The sequence below is a fragment of the Lepidochelys kempii genome, chromosome 8 (assembly GCF_965140285.1).
Source record: "Lepidochelys kempii isolate rLepKem1 chromosome 8, rLepKem1.hap1, whole genome shotgun sequence".
In the NCBI taxonomy this organism is placed as follows: Eukaryota; Metazoa; Chordata; order Testudines; family Cheloniidae; genus Lepidochelys; species Lepidochelys kempii.
Window position 1 is genome coordinate 51372383 of NC_136387.1, and position 22276 is coordinate 51394658.

Sequence of the window (22276 nt, forward strand, 5' to 3'; positions counted from 1 at the left end):
CTTTTATAATCTTTTCTTCAGTTCAATAAAATCTCTCTGCTTTTGAGAATTTGAGTGTGTATTGCAAACCAAATGGGAATTTAACTAGCTGAGAGTGAGTGCATTTAGTAATTGGGAGTGAAGGAGAGGTGAAAACTCAGCGGTCTGAGGCACAGAATGACAGCTGAAGAGGTGGGAAGGAGAATCAACTTAGCATTGCGAGGAGGGTCATACTGATGGCTTTGAGTGGCTGCAAGTTATTTGAAGTTCTGGGTATCCTTGGAAACGCAAACTGTTATATGAATGGGAGCTTCTGTTTTGATGATGTCATGAGGTTTACAGAGTTATACAATGAACATCTTGTTTGCAGACCTGCACCAGAAGGTTGTACTCGTTTTGAAACATGCCCTGTAGGATTCCAGTCTTAATTGTGTTACTTTTTTGGAGGTTCTACATGTTTGGCTGTGAAGCAGTGTTTGATTAGCCCCTGGATTTTAGGGGCTCACAAAGATCTTTGGTTTTTATCTCTCCTGATTATCATTCTGTTTTTCATTACTGGTGCATGCCAACTTTTCAAGACTTGAATCTCTAAGGAAGACAGACAAGAGAAATGAGGATCAGTTACTCTTTTCTAGGCTTCAGAGTAGCAGCTGTGTTAGTCTGTATCCGCGAAAAGGAGGACTTGTGGCAACTTAGATACTAACACATTTATTTGAGCATAAGCTTTCGTGAGCTACAGCTCACTTCATTGGCTCATGAAAGCTCATGCTCAAATAAATTTGTTAGTCTCTAAGGTGCACAAGTCCTCCTTTTCTTTTCTAGGCTGTGCAGCATGTAAGAAGCTTATAGAGCTTAGCAGCATTCAAGCTAATTGACCAGCTTTAAACTGCCATTAAGAGCTTTCTCACCTTTGCTAAAGAGAGCTTAGCAGTGAACTGAGAAGCTTTCTCTGCAGTAATCAAAATCCTGCTGTCAGGCTGGTGATTGAGTTGTCTAGAGTTAGACCAACTTTAACTCTCCTTAATTTTGCTCCTGCTTCTAACTGCTTAGGCCTGGCCTGTAGAGCTGACATGAGGGCCGCTGTCTAGCTTGGCAGAACAATGTGATACACTCAACATCTGCCAGTTAAGCTAATGTTAAGCCCTTTAGACTTGCGTCTTCTTTTGTTAGAACAACTTCAGGGCTTTCCTTTGGAAGAAAATACCTCAGTGAGGCTGTGTGTGTGTGTTAGCAGTGTAAACAATGCCTTGCAGCTTAATGAAGTTTGTTCTAAAGCATCGCTAAGGGCATGTCTACACTGGCAAAGTTATGGTGCCGGCAGCTACAGTGCCTCTCAGAGAGCGCCAAAGGAAAACCACTGTTGTGTGTTCACACTGACACCTGCCTGCACAATAGTGTGTTCACACTTGTGGCATGTGCGGCGCTATTTGGAGCGGTGCACTCTGGGCATCTATCTTTTGCTCCTAAGACTTGTGGGAAGGTGGAAGGGGTCGTGGGGCATCCTGGGTCCTGTCCCAATACCCCGCGATGAATCGCTTTGCATCCCAGCAATCCCTGTGCTTCCGTACGCATTTGGCGCCATCTTTGCACAATTTGTGTACTGCGCGCCCTGCCCTGCCTCTTTCTGGCTGTAGGAATGGATCCTGAGCTGTTGACAAGAATGCTGTTCACACTGACCAACACGTCACGAGTGGCAGTGGAGTTATTCCTTAAACTACAAAGGCAAGAGGAGTGTGACATTGATCTCGCCACGCGTAGTAGCTATGCCACAAGATTTTTTGTGGCATTCACAGAGGTGCTGACCACTGTGAAATGCCACTTTTGGGCTCGGGAAACAAGCACTGAGTGGTGGGATCACATCATGATGCACATCTGGGATGACGAGCAGTTGCTGCAGAACTTTTGCATGAGGAAAGCCACGTTCATGGGACTATGTGATGAGCTTGCACCAGCCCTGCGGCGCAAGGACATGAGAATGAGAGCTGCCCTGCCATTGGAGAAGTGCGTGGCAATTGCACTTTGGAAGCTGGCTACTCCAGACTGCTACCGATCAGTCACTAACCAGTTTGGAGTGGGAAAGTCAACCATTGGACTCCTGTTGATGCAAGTGTGCAGGGCCATTAATCTCATCCTGCTTTGAAAGACCGTGACTCTGGGCAATGTGTGTGAGATTGTGGATGGCTTTGCACAAATGGGCTTCCCAAACTGTAGAGGGGTGATAGATGGCACGCACATTCCAATTCTGGCACCAAACCACCTAGTCACCGAGTACATTAATTGCAAGGGGTATTTCTCAATGGTTCTCCAGGCACCTGTGGATCACCATGGGCATTTCACGAACATTAATGCAGGCTGGTCCGGAAAGATGCATGACGCACGCATCTTTTGGAACACTGGCCTGTTCAAGAAGCTGCAAGCAGGGACTTTCTTCCCGGACCAGAAGATCACCGTGGGGGAAGTCGAAATGCCCAATGTGATCCTGGGAGACCCCGCCTACCCCTTAATGCCATGGCTCATGAAGCCATACACAGGGCAACTTGACAGCAGCAAGGAGCGGTTCAACAGGCTGAGCAAGTGCAGAATGACTGTAGTGTGTGCATTCGGCCGTTTAAAAGCCTGCTGGTGATGCCTGTACGGGAAGCTGGACATGGCCGATGATAATATTCCTATACTTATAGCCGTGTGCTGTGCACTCCACAATATTTGTGAAGGGAAGAGTGAAAGCTTCACTCAGGGCTGGACAACAGAGGCTCAGTGCCTGGAGGCTGAGTTTGAACAGCCAGAGACCAGGGCTATTAGAGGAGCACAGCGTGGGGCCATAAGGAAATCAGCAGTTTGAAGCTGAAAGCCACTAATATTTGTTGCTATGCTTGGGATTGCAGTGCTTGTAATGCTAGGTGATTGGTGCACATGATGCAAGAAGGGGCTTTAACATAGCTGTATGTATGTTGCTTTGCAGTACTCTCTTTGCTTTCGCTTAATAGAATAAAGATTGCTTTCAAACAAACACAATTCTTTTATTGAAAGATAACCAGAGGAGAGAATCAAACAAAAAAATTCATCAGCAGGAAGGGTGATGGGGGAATGCGCATGGGAAAGAGTTTTGCGACAGCGGCTGTACGGAAGGGCGGGTGCGGAGCTGCTCGGTTTGAAGAGCTAGTATCGCCTGGAGTGTGTCTGCTTCATGCTCCATAACTGTTAAGAGCTGCTCTGTGGCTTCTTTCTGGTGTGCCACATTCTTCTTTCGGTCCCTCTTCTCGCTGTCCTTCAATTCCTTTTTCTCGGTGGTGGCGTGCATCATAATGTCACGCATAAAGTCTTCCTTACTTCTTCTTGGCCGCTTTCTAATTGTTTGCAACCGTTCTGCCACCGACAAGGGAGGCTGGCCTCCCAAGGTCATCTCTGTGAAGTTTAAATGCAACATTTTACAGAAGCAGTATTGTTTGCAACACAGACAACACTGTTTCAGTGCTTTAAAACACAGCCAGGTACTCTCACACCTGACACTAATTGGCTGACCCCAGGCAAGCACACACAAGCCACAAGACCCCCAAGATGGTGAGTAGCTGCAGGGGCAGGGTAAATCACTGTTCCTAGACCCTGCTGTACACTGGGCACGTGGATCTTGGGCACTTGGGGAGAGCCAGCACTGTAGGGGCGGCCTGATAATCATTCCTGTCCCCACACTTTCCCCAGGAGGTGATGATTTTGTAAGATATCTCGCTGCTGAGGGTGAGCAGGGAATCAAGGGAGGGTCTTCTCCAAGCCTGCGGCTTCAGCCCTGGTCCCTATGCAGCTAGCCTGTGTGCAGCTATGGTCTCCCCCACCTCCCACTCCTCCGTGACAGCACAGTGGTGCAGGAAAGTTACCATTAATGGGGCAAGAAACAAAGCAGCTCTGCTGAGGAACCTGGGGAGCGGATTGCCCAGTATCTCCAGAAGATTTTCTGGGAGATCTCTGAGGGAGATTCCTGTGAAATGAGGCAGTGTGTAAACAGCCTCAAACTAGGCATGCGGTGGGAGACGAGCCTGCTTTCTGCAACTCTCCTGCTCCCAACAACTCGCTTCAGCAATTCCCAAAATCAGATCCACTTACCAGGGGCCTCCTCTCCTGTTTGCGCTTATCCAATATCCACCTGTTGTGACTGGCTAGGCTCCTCTGGTGTAGAAAAGAGCTCCTGACTGCATGCATCTCTGGCCTCCAAGTCATCTTCTGCCTCTGGTTCCCCCTCCCCCTTTTCTTCCAAGATGGCTTCCTCCTGGCTCAGTCCACTCTCGACTGACAACGAAACCAACAAAGTATCCACAGGGAACTTCACAGTGGAGGTGGGGTCACTGCTGAGTATCGCGTCCAGCTCTTTGTAGAACTGGCAGCTCGTGGGCACAGCACTGGAGCGAGGGTTTGCCTCCCGTGCCCTGTGGTAGGTGTTCCACAGCTCCTTCACTTTGACCCTGCACTGCAGTGTGTCCCAGTCATGGCCCTTTTCTATTATGCATCTAGAAATCTGTCCGTAGGAATCAAAATTCCGACGGCTGGAGCACAGCTGGGACTGCACTGCCTCCTCTCCCCAAATACCGATGGGGTCCAGCAGCAGGATTGCCTGGTGCGTGGAGCAGGCATGGCCACCTGGAGAGATGCACTGAGAATACTGCACGCATTACCGAGCAAACAGGAAGGGGACTTTCAAATTTGCAATGTATGGGGTGGGGCTGACGGTTGAAAGCAGGGCAGAGAGGTGAGAACATGCATTGTGGGACACCTCCCGGAGGCCAGTCGCAGCGCTGTAATCGCCACGGCACAGAAAGCTCTACGCCTCTTGTTGAGGTGATATTTTTAGAGTGCTGCATCTGTGCAGTTTCTGCGCTCTAAGTGGCTTGGCAGTGTGTACACCTCGGGAGTTACAGTGCTCAAAGCTGCTTTCCTGTGTACAAACTTGCCCGTGTAGACGCAGCCTAACGCAGTTGAGTACTGTTAGGCAAAAACCTATGATACTAAACATTAGGGGCTGAGGCTGGTTAATACACTAGCTTACCTCATTGGAAGATCTAGAATATTAACATGGCTTAGGTTGTAAGTAAGAGATTCGTGCTTTTGGCCTAGTTTCTAATGGATAGTTGACAAGGTTGCAAAAACAACTGCCCAAGTGTCCATCTCTTAGGGGAAACTCCAGACATAACTGGGAATAGCACAGGTGTTGCAAATCAGCACTGAGGTAAATTGGCAGAGCCATCTGGGAGCTCAGCTGAATAGGTATACTTACCATGCCTGACTTTAACCAGGCTGTTAATCATCTATCCTTTTCCTTGAAAGGGTTTTTCCAGTGCTTGTGAAACAGTTCTGCTTTTCCTATTTAAAGAAAAAACTTGGGAGTAGCTTCAGCAACATCAGGAAGGAGCTGCCTCCTGCCTTTGCTGATCTCAGTGCTGAGACAGAGCAGGCATGTACTTAGATTCATAGACACTGAGGTCAGAAGGGACCATTATGATCATCTAGTCCGACCTCCTGTACAACGCAGGCCACAGAATCTCACTCACCCACTCCTGCGATAAACCTCTCAACTATGTCTGAGCTACTGAAGTCCTCAAATTGTGGTTTAAAGACTTCAAGGAGCAAAGAATCCTCCAGCAAGTGACCCGTGCCCCATGCTACAGAGGAAGGCGAAAAACCTCCAGGGCCTCTTCCAATCTGCCCTGGAGGAAAATTCCTTCCCGACCCCAAATATGGCGATCAGCTAAACCCTGAGCATATGGGCAAGATTCACCAGCCAGATACCCATGAAAGAATTTTCTGTAGTAACTCAAATCCCACCCCATCTAACATCCCATCACAGGCCATTGGGCCTATTTGCCATGAATATTTAAAGATCAATTAATTACCAAAATCATGTTATCCCATCATACCATCTCCTCCATAAACTTATCGAGTTTAATCTTAAAGCCAGGTAGGTCTTTTGTCCCCACTTCTTCCCTGGGAAGGCTATTCCAAAACTTCACTCCTCTGATGGTTAGAATTATTTACAGGTTTGTTTTTGTTTTCCATCTTTAATTGCAAAGGAGCTCCTGGTGGGACTGGTGCAACTTGATATGCATGAAAGTGACTGCTACATACGTCAACTCATCACCTCACTGGATCATCTTAAATTTTGTATGCAGAAAATATCTACCAGAAAACTTTAGGAATCTTCACAAACTTTGCTCTTGTTTCCTAAAACACCAGAAGGAGTTCCCTACTTTTCCTGTGCTGAGACCAGACTGCTTCTAGGTTGAGAGAGATGGAGAAGACAGCTGACTGCTCTTGGTGCAGACATAGCAGACTTCCTTGTAAGCATTCAGGCTTTTCGACTGGTGCAGATTGAATCACATCAGAACATCTCATGGGAGATGCAGACAAACTGTCTTTAATTGGAAAATGAGGTAAACACCTGTAAGTGATTGGTCATCAGGCACAAATGATGGAGCACATCATATCTGAATGTTGCCTTTGGCCGGGGGCCTGAAGGACATTAGCCAGCTCACTGCTGCGGCAATGTGCTGGCTATCAAATCTAGATATAAATTTGTAATCTTTGCTACCTACCCAAGCCATATGAAAGAAGATTTGTTGGTAGTTGCTGCGACTCTCCTAAAATTGGCCATCAGATTCACAGATTCCTCATTTTTAATAGTGGACAGAAGAGCTTCAAACCTCAGTTAAAGATATGGAGACTAAGATCAAGTAGGAGATGCATTACCTAGCATCCAAAATGAGGGACCTAGAAAACTGAAGCAGTTGCTGCAGCCTATGTATTGATATCCCAGAATCCTCAGAAGAAATGAGTAAGGTAGCCTTTTACAAACTACCTTTTGGATGTAGCTTTCCCACTACAAGCGCCTACCCAAATACTGAGAGTGAATGATCTTATTAGGCTGGTTTCAGAGTAGCAGCTGTGTTAGTCTGTATTCGCAAAAAGAAAAGGAGAACTTGTGGCACCTTAGTCTCGAAGGTGCCACTAGTTCTCCTTTTCTTTTTGCTTATTAGGCTGCTCGTTCTTAAACCTAGGTCAGGTGAAAAATACAGGCGATGACCTGCAAATTTCAAAAATGTTGTAAAGACAAATTCATGTAAGTATACAGGAAAATTAAAAGGGATGTTTGGTCATCAAATATTTGTTTGGATCTCAGTGTGGAATTGAGGACTGAATGGAAACAAGTATAGGTCCTCCCTGAGCAGTTATGGTGTTCGGCTGGCCTTATGGCCTCCATCCTCCGCAGTGAGAAACACATTTGTGTGTGTGTGTGAGTGTGTGTGAGAGAGAGAGACACACACACACACAGGAACTAGAGACAGGGAAGCTCTGGCTCCTGACCAATCATGTCTGTGATGTTTTGGGATCCACCCACACCAGTAAGGGGTTCTGTTATTGCCTGCCAGGTATATTTGTCGGGCTCTCTGTACTGTGCAGCTGTGTTTCAGTTCCCTGACACTAGTAGCCTGTCCACAAGCACATGGTTTCACCCTGGCTGTCATCAGCCTAGTAACTCTCTGCAGGGCGACACCAACAGCCCTTCCAGTACTGGGTCTCCCCAAATACATTCTCCTTGACTTCTGAATTACAAGACACTCTTCCTGATCCCCTCTGGTTCATCACCCTGAAGGGTGAAACCAGCTGCCCTCTGGTTATCAGTTCACTTTGGCATACACACTGCACACAGTTTGTACACGAGAGACTTGCTTGGGATAAAAATAAACAAAAGGTTTAAGTAGTAGAAAAATCTCAGATTCAAAGATGAAATAGTAAGGGGAAGCAAACCTTCGCATGTTGCACAGAAAATAAACATATCTGAACTGCAGACTTTACACTTTTATATTAGATAAATTCCCTTTCCTAGTAAATTACCTATTCCCTTAAAACAGATTCCCAACATGCCCCTTAGGTCTTGGATCCAGCATTCCCAGACAGCCTTGAAATTGTCCCCCAGGTTCTGGGTGGTGATCAGTTCAAACCCCTTCCATTTTAAAAAGGGTTTGCAGGGTTTTTTTTCTTCAGCCACTAGAGATATTCAAAGTGGGGAAAACACCCTTCTTTCTTAGTTTCCAAAGACTGGGGTTTTCTTTTCAGTTACAAGCATATTCCCATTTCCTTTGGTGGTTCCTCATAGTTTTTTCCTGGGCTTGCACAATGGCTAGGTGCTTGAAGTCCGTTTCATCTGCTTGGGGAGTCCCTCCCTGGCTTATTGCTCCACTGTGCAATTGTGAGGTGATGCTGAAATTGCACCACAATCACAATTTATATAATATACACACATTCATAACCATAACCTGCACATGTGTCTCAGAATGACTGAGTTCAGTGCATTACAAGCTGTCATAAAAGATCTTTACTTACAGTAAAATGACATTATGCAATCAATTGTTTTAACTGCTTATTTTGGAGGGTGGGAGGGTATAGGCATAGGCGGTCTGCCCCCGATAAAAGGGTCAGGGCAAAGACGGCAGGACTATTGCCCGGACTGGAAAGACCCAGGGGGTGATGGATCCCGGGTACACGGGCATCTTCTACGCAGAGACCCCAGGTGCAGTCCCTGGTTGGGCCCTGGTGTCAGCGCCCGGGCGAAAGGGGGCTGATCACCTGCAGGGAATCTGGGAGGCCCAGGAGGGATTGTGGGAGGTGCAGGAGGCCTTCCAGGAACAGTTGGGCCATCTGGTAAAGAAACAGCAGGCCCTGGTAAACCTCCTCAGGAAGGGGTTTCAGAGGAGTGGTGGTGAAGCTCAGGAAAGGCTGACAGCCAAGGCCAGGAGGCCTGTGGCCGAGCGACAGACATGTTATGCCCGCTTAAGGTGCGGACATATCAAGAGGGATTGTCCCTACTGGGCCGGGGGCTGGGTGCCTCACCCAGGAGAGAGAGAAGGGCAAGTTCTGGGGACAGTCCGCCGGGTGAGGAAACCCGGGTGGCTGCCAACCTGTTGGGCCTGTGGGCAGGAGGGCCACATGCAGTGGACATGCCCACGGCCAAGTCGGAGGGTCCAGGTCCACCCTGGTGGAAAGGTGGGACCCAAGAAGGACCAAAGGGGAAAGAAGGCAGCAAAGAGGCGGGGAGCCTGCTGGGGCTGCCATATCCCAGGACACATTAGGGGGCACTGTCCCCTCAAAGGAGTTGAGGGTTGGATGATGGAGGTGCATGGAGGGGGCCGCACTGGGTTTGGAGAAAGCGACAGAGGCCGAGGCAGAGATGGTGAGGGCCCGGCAGGGAATTGGGACCCAGACCATCGTAGAGCCGGTCACCAATGGGGAAACCCAGACTGAATGGGGCCTGCAAGAGGCTGGGACCCAAGTGGTTGTGGGACAGACAACCAAGTGGACCCAGACCCTGCAAGGGGGGAGTCCAGGAGATTCCAACCTACAGGCATGGCTGGAGGCTGTGGAGCTGCCCTGTCGGAAGGCAGAGGCCCAGTTCCGGGAAGTGGCCCGAAGCTGGGAGGCCACCGAGAGGAAGTGTGCGAGCCTGGAGGAGTGACCCTGGAGAGACAACTTCAGGGAGCCTGGACCAAGCGGCCCCCCCTTCCCTCAGGGATGGGGGTTTTGAGAGGGGGTGTGTGTATCAGGGTGGTCACCTGCTCTGGCCTTAAAGGGCTTAAAATAGCCCAGGAGAGGGCTATGGCTGGGAGCAAGCAGTTCCCAGGCTGATTGGGGGAAGCAGGCTTAGCTGTGGCCACACCCCAGTCAGGGCTCAGCTGGCTCTTATAAGAGGGCAGTGGGCCAGGAGCAGGCAGTCTCCTCTAGCTGTGGAGGGAGACTATCCTGGCTGCTGGGGAGTGCACCAGCGTACCTGAGGTGGAGCAGGGCTGGGGGAAGGCCATAGGAGCTGGGGAGCTCCAGCCTGGAAACCCCCCAGGCTGCAGGCCTAGTGGAAGGCCAAAAAGGGTATTGGGGTTGCAGGGGGCAGCCCAAAGGTAGGCAGAGGCAGCAGGTCCAAACCCCCCTTGCCTGTGATGATTGGCTTATACACTGTAGTCCGCTGCAGTGTACGGGGGCTCAGTGGTGACTGGCTGTAGCCAAAGACTAAGGCGAGGTGGGGATAGTGGGTGGGGGTTCCCCTGGGAGGGGGAGACCCAGATCTGTGGGGGTACTACCAGGGGGCAGTACCCCAGGGAAAGGGGCACTGGTGTCTGGGAGGGACACGGGGGCCAGCAGCAAGTGAGACACCGGCCTGCAGAGGGCGCTCCGAAGACTGGAAGAGCTAATTCCCTGAGAGACCAGCAGGAGGCGCCACAGGGGTGAGTCCCACACCGTGACGGGGATTAAACCTTCTGTTTGGGCCCTGAACCCTGTCACCCTATAGTACCCCCCCGTGCCATGCTGGGATATTGTTTAAGTATCTGTACTGACTTGGAGGAGTTTGCCATCTACTGATTCCCCAAATGACTTAATAGAGCACCCTGACTTTTTTCCTTGGAATACTTCCTTCTACCTCAGCCTTGCTTATCTTGAGAAATGTGATGCATCTTTTTTCATCAGGATTTGAGAAACGATAAATGCAAGGGGGAGCCATGTGAACACATGATTGTATATTCTTCATTGTGCTTTTCCTAATATCCTGTCAGAGCCCATGCTCCTTAAGACTGCTCTCCTATACCCCAGAGCTTGTTCACTCATTTTTTAACTGTGCCACACCTGTCTGGACACCTGTGATAGCTTTCCTGCTTAAAGCTCTCAGATCTAGTTGTCACTAAATTTTTCAACTCTGTACTTTTCCAGTATAGTAGATCCCTGCAACTCTTCATCTGAAAGTTGTCTGGCTGCATGAGATGGTTAAATACAGTGTAACTACCTGTTCTTTAGGTATTGCTGTTTGTTTGTCACATTAGTGGCTTCTTTTAAAGCAATGCTATCTTAGTAGAAGCTTAAGCTTCTTATGTGGGGCAAGGGAGTGAAATGCAATGACATACAAACATACAATGTTTCTCCTCCTGCCCTTTCCTTCATTTATTTCTTTTTATATCATTAGCTTAATCACTTTCCAGATTTGGATTCAGTCCTATAAAGGTTCCTGTGCATCAGAGCCTAGTCTTTGTGGGACTTCATTGCAATAGCCAGGCTTGAAGTATCCGTTTCAGGTCAAAGGCAGGGTGAAGGTTCAGGTTGATGCTTATTTTAACAGAACTGCTATGTGTAAGAGTAAGGGGTGCTGACAGGCTCTCAGCTGACAGCATTTACCCAAAGCCCTTTGAGAGTCTGTCGCCATGGTAAGTATATCAAATAGCATAAAAACACTGACACCATTTAAATGAACCTGTTGTCAAAAGGTGTGTTAGTGCTCCCACTAGTTATATATAAAAAATAACCTCCCTGTAGGCCCACTTTGCTGTTAATTTAGTTATGAAGGAATTGCCAACCAGCTGTATCAGAAACATTATGGGGTGAAAACCTGGCCACATTGAAATTACTTAGAGTTTTGGCATTGATATCAGTGAGGCCAGGATTTTAACCTAAGTGCGTACTGTAAAAATGAGCTTTCTTTGACACCTCAGAGGGGGGCTGCTTTTTGCTGCTGGGATATTGGTATTTTTTTAATAACAAAAAACTTAAACCTCTTTCCCAACAAGTTGAGAACTACTTAGTAATTTAAAAAAATGTTTGCTGTTAATTTGATCAGCACTGAAATGGAAATTCTCAAATATCTCAGGGCTTTGTAAATTATGCTTTAAAAAGGTCCCACTCCAGTTTAAGCTGCTCTCTCACCTTTTAATCTTGGATGTGTAGTAACCCGGAACCAAAGTATGCGGGTTTTTGTTGTTTAAATTCAGAACTAGGGAAGCAAAGATTTTTTTTTTTAATGGGTATAATCAGGAATAATGTGTCTTTCAAAGCAAATAAGCTCCAGTGTCTGAAGTAATGTGCTGATTTTCCCTTTGGTAATCAGAGAGAGAGAGATGACCTTGGGTCAGGATATGTGCAGACTTCTGTCTATTTTGGGCTGACCTAATGCACATTAAGAATGCACATGGTTTTAATGCAAAATTCCTCAATCTGAGAATTTTTTTGTTAAGACAGTCAACCCCTTTTCAAAACTAAAATATCTCCTCTTATTGTTGCATAACACTACACATTTTTGCTGGCATTGTGAAGGGAGAGGAGATGCTCTCTTGTTGCTGCAACAAAAGGGCACATTGAGAACAAATGACATTGAGGCATGTGTTAACTTCTGAAAATCATTCTCTCATTATAAAATACTGAGGACTGGCTTTGGGAAATTTGCTAGACTTCTCCTGTTTAGAACACTGTTTGAGTAATATTTTTAAAATGCTGCATGCTCGTAATGGAACAGTGCAGAAATGCACCCACTTACACTACAGGTACCCATCCCAAAAAACTACGAAAGCACCCTTCAGCTCTCACAAAGCATCACACCTCTTTCTGGAGGGACCAACTTGGACACTGGCTCTTTCTCTCCCTTCCTCTGCTCCCTACACTAAATCATACCCCTTTGTTTGCCCTGTCATGGTAAATCCATTGTTCACATTCATAGATGCCTTCTAGTTTGAGAATGGTAATGTACGAGTTCATCCTGCTGAATATAAAGAGGCTTTGTAGATATTTATAGACATGCTGAATGGAATTTCCAAAGCCATGGAAAAAAGAACAATGCAGTTGTAGATCTTCTGGTAGGTCAGGTGATGTGACAGGCATGCAGTGATGCACTCCTCAGTTTAGCAGGGGAGTATGTACAGAAAAAGAAGTTCTGTTTTTTTAAGCTGTTACTCAACTGATATTAGCATTTGAAGGGTCATAGGGCATGATCTTTGATCCTGTGAGTAGGCCAACTGATCTATTTTTTTGAATGCCTGATTGTAAGAATGCAGAATGGAATGGATTGCATCAGACTATAGGAGAAAAATCTCTCATCAGTGCTTGCATTTTTAGGTGCTCGGCATAACACGTTGATACTCTACATAAATCTGCAGGATTTAGAATAGGGGTCAGTTTTCCAGATGCGCCTTTCTATTCCATATTTCATATTTACTTCAGGTCCAAACACTTACAAAGCTACACAATTGTATTCTTGAATAAATTACCTTCAGGAGAGACTTTCGCCTTCCAAATGTTGTTATACTTGCTTATGTGAGCTGTCTCTTTCACAAAATGGCCCCACACTGAGAAATGAATCAGCCCCTGGCTTTGAAAATCTCCTCAGGAGAAGGTGTGCAACATTTTAGTTAGAATTTTGTAATCTAATTTTCCACAATTCTTCAAACACCAGGTGGTACTCCTATGGTTGCTAACTTGAGAGGTTGATTTTTATGTACGGAAATCCTTTTGCTCCCCATTATTCAGTACTACTTAACCTCTTGAAGTCCAAATGTAAGGTAAAGGCGTAGATGACTAACACAAGAAAACAGAGCCTCAGAGTTTATGAACCACTGTGCATATTTATGACACTGCTGGTGCACTCTCATAGGTTTGCACGGTGTTTTGAAAACACTTAAGTCCCAAATAGTCTGTAGTCTAAACTAATAAAATACCTCACAGGCAGGCTTTTGGTACCACAGCTGTTGCAAAAGCTCTGGAGAGATCAGCCACCTCGAAAGACTCACTAAAAAATGAGTAAGTTGGATAGGGATATTGTTTGGCACATAAACCGAGACCATTCCGGGTACAGTACACAAATTAGTACCAAGAAATAAATATTTTATCATGGTTCACTCTCTGTGTAATTTGCATTTAGTTTCCCATGGGTCTGCAAGACAGGTTTTCTGCTGGTTCCTATAATGTGGACTCCAAACGGTGGACTCCAAAATTGCAAAAAATCTGCTTGCCGTCACTCTCCACTGTCTTACTGTAGGTACTGTTGTATGGTCAGAATAAAGCGATGACCGAGCTGTGTGCTGACATTCATTGCTCTTTACAGATGTACATTCCCTATTGGCTACTGGCAGCACATTATACTAAGATGGCATCTTGTGTTGCCAGCAGTTGGTGCGGAAAGCTGTTCTGACGTAGCTAACTGACTTGACAGCATAACTGTGGCTGGCCACCTCTGCCTGTAGCTCAGTTAAGTACTATAGTTGTTAGTGCTGTGGAAGATGTTATTCTAGTCTATAAATCGTATGGGCTGAGTGTAGAAATATTGGATGCTATACTAGTGAAGCCTACGTTTAGTGGAAATTACAATGCAAAATATTTTGCAGCTCGCATTTAGCGTCTACATCAAAAATAAGAAGTCTGAGTAACATGGTTTTGGGTTTTTTTGTGATTGCTAAAATGAGCTAAATAAGCTAAAAATGAGTGAGGGTTTTTCGGTGCACACTTGGTACAACCACATCAAGTAAAATCCTTTGTTTCACAAACCTTAGTTTGTCAATGGCAAAAAAAAAAAAATCCATCTGGAGGTGTAATGTTCTATTTTTTTAGACTGAGCTGTGTACGTGCTCCTCAATATTAGGGTAGTCTACGGTGGCCAGACCATGTTTCCTGATGATAGTGTCTCATTTAACTGAGTCTTCTAAACAGGATTTTGAAGAATGTTGAAATACACAGAAATTAATTGTGCTTCAAAATTGCTCTATACTACTGTAAATCAACCTATGTTGCAGGAGTCAGGTAGTCTACCACATAGACATGAGTTTATTGGCAGATTCAATACCAGTCATTTCATGAATCATTCCCTAAAAAATGTAGATACACACCTTCTGATGTTTTCTGAATGGTCAGTACTGTATTGTAATAGTCTTTATCTGTGCCCTGAAAACTTGGCTCAGGTTAAGAGTCAATGTTTTCAAGATGGCAGATTCTCATGAAAATTTAGAGCTACAAGATTATATTTACCTATTTGAAAACTTTATACAAATATTAACTCTTCTCACATGCGTAATTCAGAGTGTGTACAGCTTCTGATATGGACTGCATCTTTGAGGGCTAAATATTTATTTAATCTAACACTACAGTCTTGGCTTATACTCTACTTTCCTCCCAAGACTGATTGAATGCTGCAGTGTCTGAGGATTTGCTGGCCTCTAGTGGGGAAGATACAAAAGTCTAACAGTAACATATTTAGTCTGTACAAATCAGTTTTAATTGTGGGTTGTTAGTGAAAGGAAAGGAGCATTAGGAATCATTTGGATCTCAGCAGAGGTAAAGCAGTATAAAACTCAAATGTAAACTAGCAACAGAATTTAATCTTACAAAGAAGGCAACATGTCTACTTGGAACTGTGTAACGAGGTTATTTGCATGTATGTTTCCTAAATTTTGATAAATTAGGGTACCCAGGGCTGTATATTTTTCCTCAGATAGGTATGCTCATTGAGACTTGAACAGCAGTCTTGACCTTTACTACTGTTATTTCAATTGAGGGGTTCCCACAGATCTTTTAACAGTGTACCTCAATACTTACCTATATCCTCTACACCAAGTCAGTAATATCTCTGTCTAGTCACATCATTCCTGATGTGCAGCACCACCTGCTGTTCCAGACTTGGCTGCTCCTGAGTGGAGACTGCCATGCGTGGTGTGTGTTTAGTGACATAGACAAACACATTTAAGTTTTGAGGAGTTTCAGTCAAGACAGTAGGTGTGATATCTTGCCCAGTCTTGGAGAAAGCTTGTTGGTGATAAGATGCATAATGCATCTGTAGTTAGTGCATATAATTATAATGGGAAACAAAACAAGTAAAAATAAATGTGCTCAGTCCACTAGACCACCTTGCCTCGCAACACTGGGACCCAGGTAGGCATGAATTTCATCTATTTCTAATTCTGCCACTGAGTCACTGTATGACTTTGGGCAAACTTGGGCAGACTTTTATATCTCTGTCTTTACCATCTTTATAATGGGGTGTGACTCTCCCCCACCTCATTTAGGAAGGGAAGCCTCTCAGTATTAGAGAAGGAACTGCTGGCAGGACATTCTAAATGAAGAGAACTCTGCTTTGGAATCTGCATCCACTGTGGGCTGAAGTAGTCTGCATTTATTAACTTTCAAGGCAAGGCTTAAGGCCTGTGTGTTTACTCCGGCTTTTAAGGAGGGAGAGGCAATAAAGGCTGATCTTTATGAGGGACAAGGGGGTTGAGCATGGGAGCTGCTTGTTTTATTTTTGTTCCAGTTTTTTAGTGCTTAGCACAGTCACTTAGAGGTTCCTCAGGTGCTTTTGATTTGTTACAGATCTATTGTAAATAAAAATAAATGTGTTAATATTTGTACTGTGACCTATATAAAGTTTCACACAGCTGACTTGTAGGAGAGTGGACTGTTTAATATACTGAAACATGCACTCTCTTTAACTACACTTTACAGTTGTACACTGTTTCTATCTACAGAGACTCAAAAGCAGGAGAAGATGGCTAATTAAGCTCTCTAATGATTCCATTTTATTCTTTCACAGATGTGAAAGGGCCACCTACACACAGACTGTCCTGTGGCCAGTCTCCCTACACTGAAACTACAACATGGGAGAGAAAATATTGCATCCTGACGGACAGTCAGCTGGTGCTGCTCAACAGGGAGAAGGAGGTGAGACACACTGCCAATGCCGAAGGGATTTCTCCCTCTGAATGTATTTGTCAAACAGCCAGAGAGCGTTTCTCTTCCTCTCTGATTAAGGGGGTCATGGCTGCAGTTGAGTGTATAGCTCAGGGGAAGCTAAAATAGTATTAGTGGTGGTAGGAGATAGGGTATTGTCTCTGTTAATGTAATGAGAAGATGCTGCCTGCAAACTTCATACTATGTTGTCGTTTTTGTTATAGTCAGCTGGGCGGAGAGGGAAGCTGAGATTATTTGCCCTTTTCTCTTGGTAAACTGGGCAAAGGATAGGTGTCACTGGCAAATGCATGAAACCAACCATACAGTTCTCAGAAGGAGCTATAGGAACCTCTTAAAAAGTGGCCTAAAATGGTTTTAAGGCCCAGGATTCCATAGATCTGGCAGTAAGATAGGGATTTCCATGTTCCACTGCTTTAAAGCTTGCATATCTGTCTCTGCACAGTCTCAAAATATCAGGCCTGAAAACATATCACTGATGCAGCCCTGGATATTGTCCATCTTGGGCTTTGATTAGTGTAAATTGTCCCGGGGTCTAGAATATTGGAAATAGTCTTTTGGGAGATGTAGCCAGTGTGGTGGTCAAAGGTACATGGAAAAACTGTTGATGCATGTGAAAAAATTCATTTACTACATGGTTCTGCAGTTTGTCACATGGGTGTGAATGGTATGTGGATTTATAACAACGCTTTAAGACACTAAAGAAAATCATGGGCATGAAGGAACTAATACTATCAGTGTACTAATCCCGGTTACACTCAGCATAAGAGAAACATACCTCATAAAATGTAAACTGGAACACACTAGGTTAAATCACGGATAACTATCTGAAGGCTGTTTTTGAACACTAATCACATATTAATTGGGTGGGTTTTTTACAGTTACAAAGGTCAGTTTGTAGGAAGATTTTGCAAGGATATGGGTAAGATGAATCTCTTGGCTAGAAACAAAATCATGTGGGAGGGTTATATTAGTCCATAGTATCACTAGTGTATTAAGTTAAAAGTGATATTTAAATGCTTTCCTGTTCTGCTGGTTATGTGTCAGAAATTGAAGATTCTGTATGTGGGCATTGTGACGGGGCAAGGCCAGATGGCTATAGAAAAGTAGTGGGGGATAGACATATTAGCTCCAGGCTAAACAAATCCTTGGTACCAGGATAAGTGAAATGGCAGCTGCTCCAGGTCAATTAAGACACTTGAAGCCAATCAGGGGCTGGCTGAAACTAGTTAAAAGCCTCCCAGTTAGGTGGGCATGCATGTCAGGAGCTGTGGGAGGAAGTTGTGCTGTTGGAGAGACTGAGTAGTACACACCATATCAGGCACAAGGAAGGAGGCCCTGAGGTAAGGGTGAAGTGGAGCTTGAGGAAGTGAGGGCTGCTGTGGGGGAATCAGCCCAGAGAATTGTATATGTCATGTTTCTAAAAGGTCAGCTACCATAGCTGATACTATTAGGGTCCCTGGGCTGGAGCCCGGAGTAGAGGGTGGGCCCAGGCTCCCCCTCATTTGCCCCCTGATTAATCACTGAGACTGGGAGACAACAGAGACTGTGCAAGGAAGGATAGCTTCTCCTCACCTCCCTCGCTGGCTTATGATGAAAATGGCTCAGTAGACTGTGACCCTTGTCTCTAGAGAGAGAAGGGTTACGTGGAGGGTCGCAGTGAGCCTCTGAGGCTAGCAAAATCCGCCAGGAAACGTGGGACCCACAGGGGCAAGAACAGAGCTTTGTCACAACTGGTATCAGGAGTGGGACTTCGTTCACAGCGTGGCGGAAGAAAGAGGTCTAAAAAAAAAAGTGCACTGGGGTTTTGGATTTTGTTTGTTTTGGTTTGTTTGTTTGTTTGTTTGCTTTGTACCACAATGGAGGAGGTGGTAAGAGCTCTGGTACAATCCACAGCAGCCCAGCAGGAGGCCACCCGGGTTCAGGCAAGGGCACAACAGGAGTCTATGCAGCTATAGCAGGAAACCAATCAATTATTGATGAGCCAGGCGATCTAAGATCGTGCCTACTTGAGAGAGGTGGTGGACCAGCTGAAGATCCTCACCACCCAGGCCCAGGGGTCCGACGGGACGCGAACCCTGAGGGCCAGTGCTTGTCTGCCAAAGATGTCAAGAGATGACGTAGAGGTAGATCTCCTCTCATTTGAAAGGACTGCTCAGCATGAGGCGTGGCCCCAGGATTCTGGCCCCTTTTTTGTGTGGAGAGGCCCAGAAGGCCTATTTTGACTTGCCTGGCATGGATGCCACTGAGTATACCTCTCGGAAGGCAGAGATCCTAGCATGATCAGGGGTAACGGCAGCGGTAAGAGCCCAGAGGTTCCATGAGAGGAAATACCAGGAGAACAAACCCCCGAGGTCCCAGCTATTCGACCTCATAAACCTCGCGCGGAAGTGGTTACAGCCCGAGGTGTGCAGGCTGGAGGAGATTTTGGAGACCCTGGTCATAAACCATTACATGCGGGGACTGCTGCCAGATCTCCAAAAATGGGTATGCCAGAACGATCCATCCACGTACGACGAGATGATCACTCTGGTAGAAAGACAGATGACAGCCAGGGAACTGACTCCACTACCCAAGGAAGGCCCCTTTTGAAGCAAGCCTCCGACCCCAACCCTGGAAGGTTGGGCAGCCAAACCCCCGGGGAGTTCTAGGTGGAAGAAGGAGGGGGCCGAAAACCAGTGGGGACCCCAGAAGGAGGGGACTGGCCTGAGTGGGAGGCAAGGACAGAGCTTTGTCACAGCATACAGAACAGGGATAGTAAATATACCAGTTACAAACAAGGGAATCCAGCAGGAGAGTTAACCTTCACAGTGTGCTCTTGGAGGAGCCTGCCAGGAGTATCGCCTTGAGAAATTACTCATTGTTTCATCCAAATTGAGCCAAGTAGACACTGCCTGTGGTACAGGTGTGACTGCATACACAGAGCAGCTAATTTGTTTTAGACGCTATAGTCTGCAGACTCAGATTTACAATTCTGATTTTTTTAAAGTAATTTTAACTACTCTGAATGGAGAAGGGAAAGTCCTACTGCCTGTCTGTGAGGTATTTTACTAGTTTAGACTACAGACTATTTGGGATTTAAGTGTTTTCAAAATAGAAAGCCATTTTAATCTAGCCTCTGAATCTATACACATGAGGGCGCGTTTCTCTGCATTTATAAAAGCACAAGTAGTTTTACAAGAAATTCTCTTGTGCAATCTTAAGGTGAAGAAACAAAGAGCTGATAAAACAGACTAATACAAAACAGCATTAGCAGAAGGTGGTTTTATATTTTGAATGCTTTTTGCAATAGGTTAATCTCGGTTGTGTTTATAGAGGAAGGAAAGAGAGGAATCCACTTGGTGAATTTTAATTGGCAGGTTATTTCTGCCAAAGTAAAAGGTCTAGAGATGGGAGTGAACTAAAATGAAAAAGGAGAAGTTGGGAGACAAGTTTGGGTGGAGCATGTGGGATGGAGGAGGAGATTAGAGAAAACACTGTAAGTGGGACCAGAACTGTGTAGAGCCCTGAAAGTATAGGTGAGTAGCTTGAACTTGATACAGAAGGAAAGTGGAGGCTAGTGAAGGGAATGATGAAGTGGGAAAACATGGTCAGAGCAGCATGTGGGGAAGATGATCTGGGAGGCATCTTTTTGCCTAGGTCAGAGGGGATGAGGCAAGTAAGCAGTGGGAAGTTGGGGAGGGACGGGGAGAGAGAGAGGTTACGGTAGTGAAGATGAATGGTGGTGAACGTTTTTAGCATCTATTTTTTTTCCTGTTAATCTACTTGGATTTTGATCCACTAAAGCAGGGGCGGGCAAATTTTTTAGACTGAGGGCCACATTGAGTTTCGGAAAGTATGGAGGGCCAGTTAGGGGAGGCTGTGCCTCCCCAAACAGCCAGGCATGGCCTGGCCCCCGCCCCCTATCCCACCCTGCTTCTCACTCCCTGATGCCCCCCCAGACTCCTGCCCCATCCAGCCCCCCCGATCCCTGTCCCGTGACTGTCCCCAGAACCCCCACCCCTGATTGCCCCCTAACCCCATCCAACCTCTCCTCTCATTCCTGACTGCCCCCCCGGGACCCCTGCCCCATCCAACCACCCATTCTCCCTGACTGCCCCTGGAACCCCTGCCCCTGACTGCCTCCCCGCTGCCCCATCCAACCCCCCACCTCCTTCCTGACTGCCCTTCTGGGACCCCTGCCCCATCCAACTACCCCTTCTCCCTGTCCCTTGACTGCCCCTGGAACCCCTGCCCCTGACTGCTCCCTGCCGCCCCATCCTACCCCTCCTCTCCTTCCTGACGGCCCCCCCAGGACTGCTGCCCCTGTTCCCCACCCTCTGACTGCCCCAACCCCATCCACATCCCCACCCCCTGACCATCCCCCCGAACACACCTGCCCTCTGTCCCAAACACACACACACACACACACACACACACACACACACACACACACACACACACACACACACACACACACACACACACACACACACACCCGCTCCCTGCCCCCTTACCGCACTGCCTGGAGCATCAGTGGCTGGTGGTGTTACAGCCACGCCACCCAGCTGGAGCCAGCCACACCACCGCGCAGCACAGAGCACTGGGTCAGGCCAGGCTCTGCAGTTGTGCTGCCCCAGGAGCTCACAGCCCCGCCGCCCAGAGCATTGCGTTGGCAGCACAGTGAGCTGAGGCTGTGCGGGAGGGGGAACAGCAGGGGAAGGACCAGGAGCTAGCCTCCCGGGCCAGTAGCTCAGGGGCGGGGCAGGAGGGTCCTGTGGGCCAGATATGGCCAGATGTGGCCCGCGGGCCGTAGTTTGCCCCACCTCTGCACTAAAGTAAGAGACTTTAGTTTGGGTTAAATTGGAAAGGCGCATACTAGTACCCTTCACTGAACGTAACGTTTTATATCCAGAAGAGAGGAAACCAGGGCATGCAGAATACAATTAGGAAAGTAAAATAAATCTTAACTGTTTCACCTGTCGCACTGGACTAACTTGTGCTCCATTTCAACACAGGGAGTGTTCTGAATGAAATGTGTAGACCTATTTCAGTATGCTTGGGGAAATGAATAGAAACATGTAATAAGACATTGGAAAAACTGCTTACAAGTATTATATTTTTCCAGAAACACTACACAAGTACATACATTGATTTGACTGAACAGAGACTATGCCAAGAATTCACTGTGTGCATGTTTTTCACATTGCAGTTGGGTCCAATGTATCTGCAGTTACTTAGACAAAAATAAATTATGACCGCATCACCTTGGTGGAGTGTAGGCTAACAATAAAAACTTAACACTTTGTCAACTTTTATGGAATTAAAATTGACAAGGAAGAATAGGAGTCACCACTAAGGAAAAGAAGAGATTGAAACTCAGAAAGCAAGTAGAAAGAGAATAAGCCTAAGGGGGAGGGGACACAAGCCCAAGGGGTCCTCCATGAAGTGAGGAGTCACTAGCTTGTGAGAAGTGGACATACTGTAAGATTTCAGAGGCACTTTTATGGTATGATAATGCCTTGCAGCATCTTTCAAGACCAGTAGAACAGGTCTTAAAAAGTTAAGGTTTTTTTCCACAATGGAAACGTATACTAGATCTGATTTCCACTCTGATGTTTGGGGAGAATGTAGATCTTTCCATCATCTCAGTAAAACTTTTGTGTAACGTAAGAGCTGTAAGAGCATGCTTATAAGATACCATAGTATATGGCTATTCTCATAAAGGCCAAAGAAGCAGAGTTTAATTTAAGGGGTAATGGAATAGTTTAGTGCTTCTGAGGAGTGATTGCAGATGGATAATCAC

At 46.2% G+C, this 22276-nt stretch overlaps 1 protein-coding gene across 5 annotated transcripts in view; it reads left to right on the plus strand.

Moving 5' to 3' along the window:
- RASAL2 (RAS protein activator like 2) overlaps positions 1-22276 on the plus strand; it is a 275004-nt gene that overhangs the window by 111693 nt on the left and 141035 nt on the right. For 4 of the 5 annotated variants that reach the window (XM_078854058.1, XM_073356489.1, XM_073356490.1 and 1 more), the window contains one exon: positions 16337-16464. In XM_078854058.1, the coding sequence (XP_078710184.1) occupies positions 16337-16464 (128 nt within the window). Of the gene's footprint in view, positions 1-16336; positions 16465-22276 lie in introns of those variants that run through there. The other variant, XM_078854059.1, reaches the window with a different exon arrangement.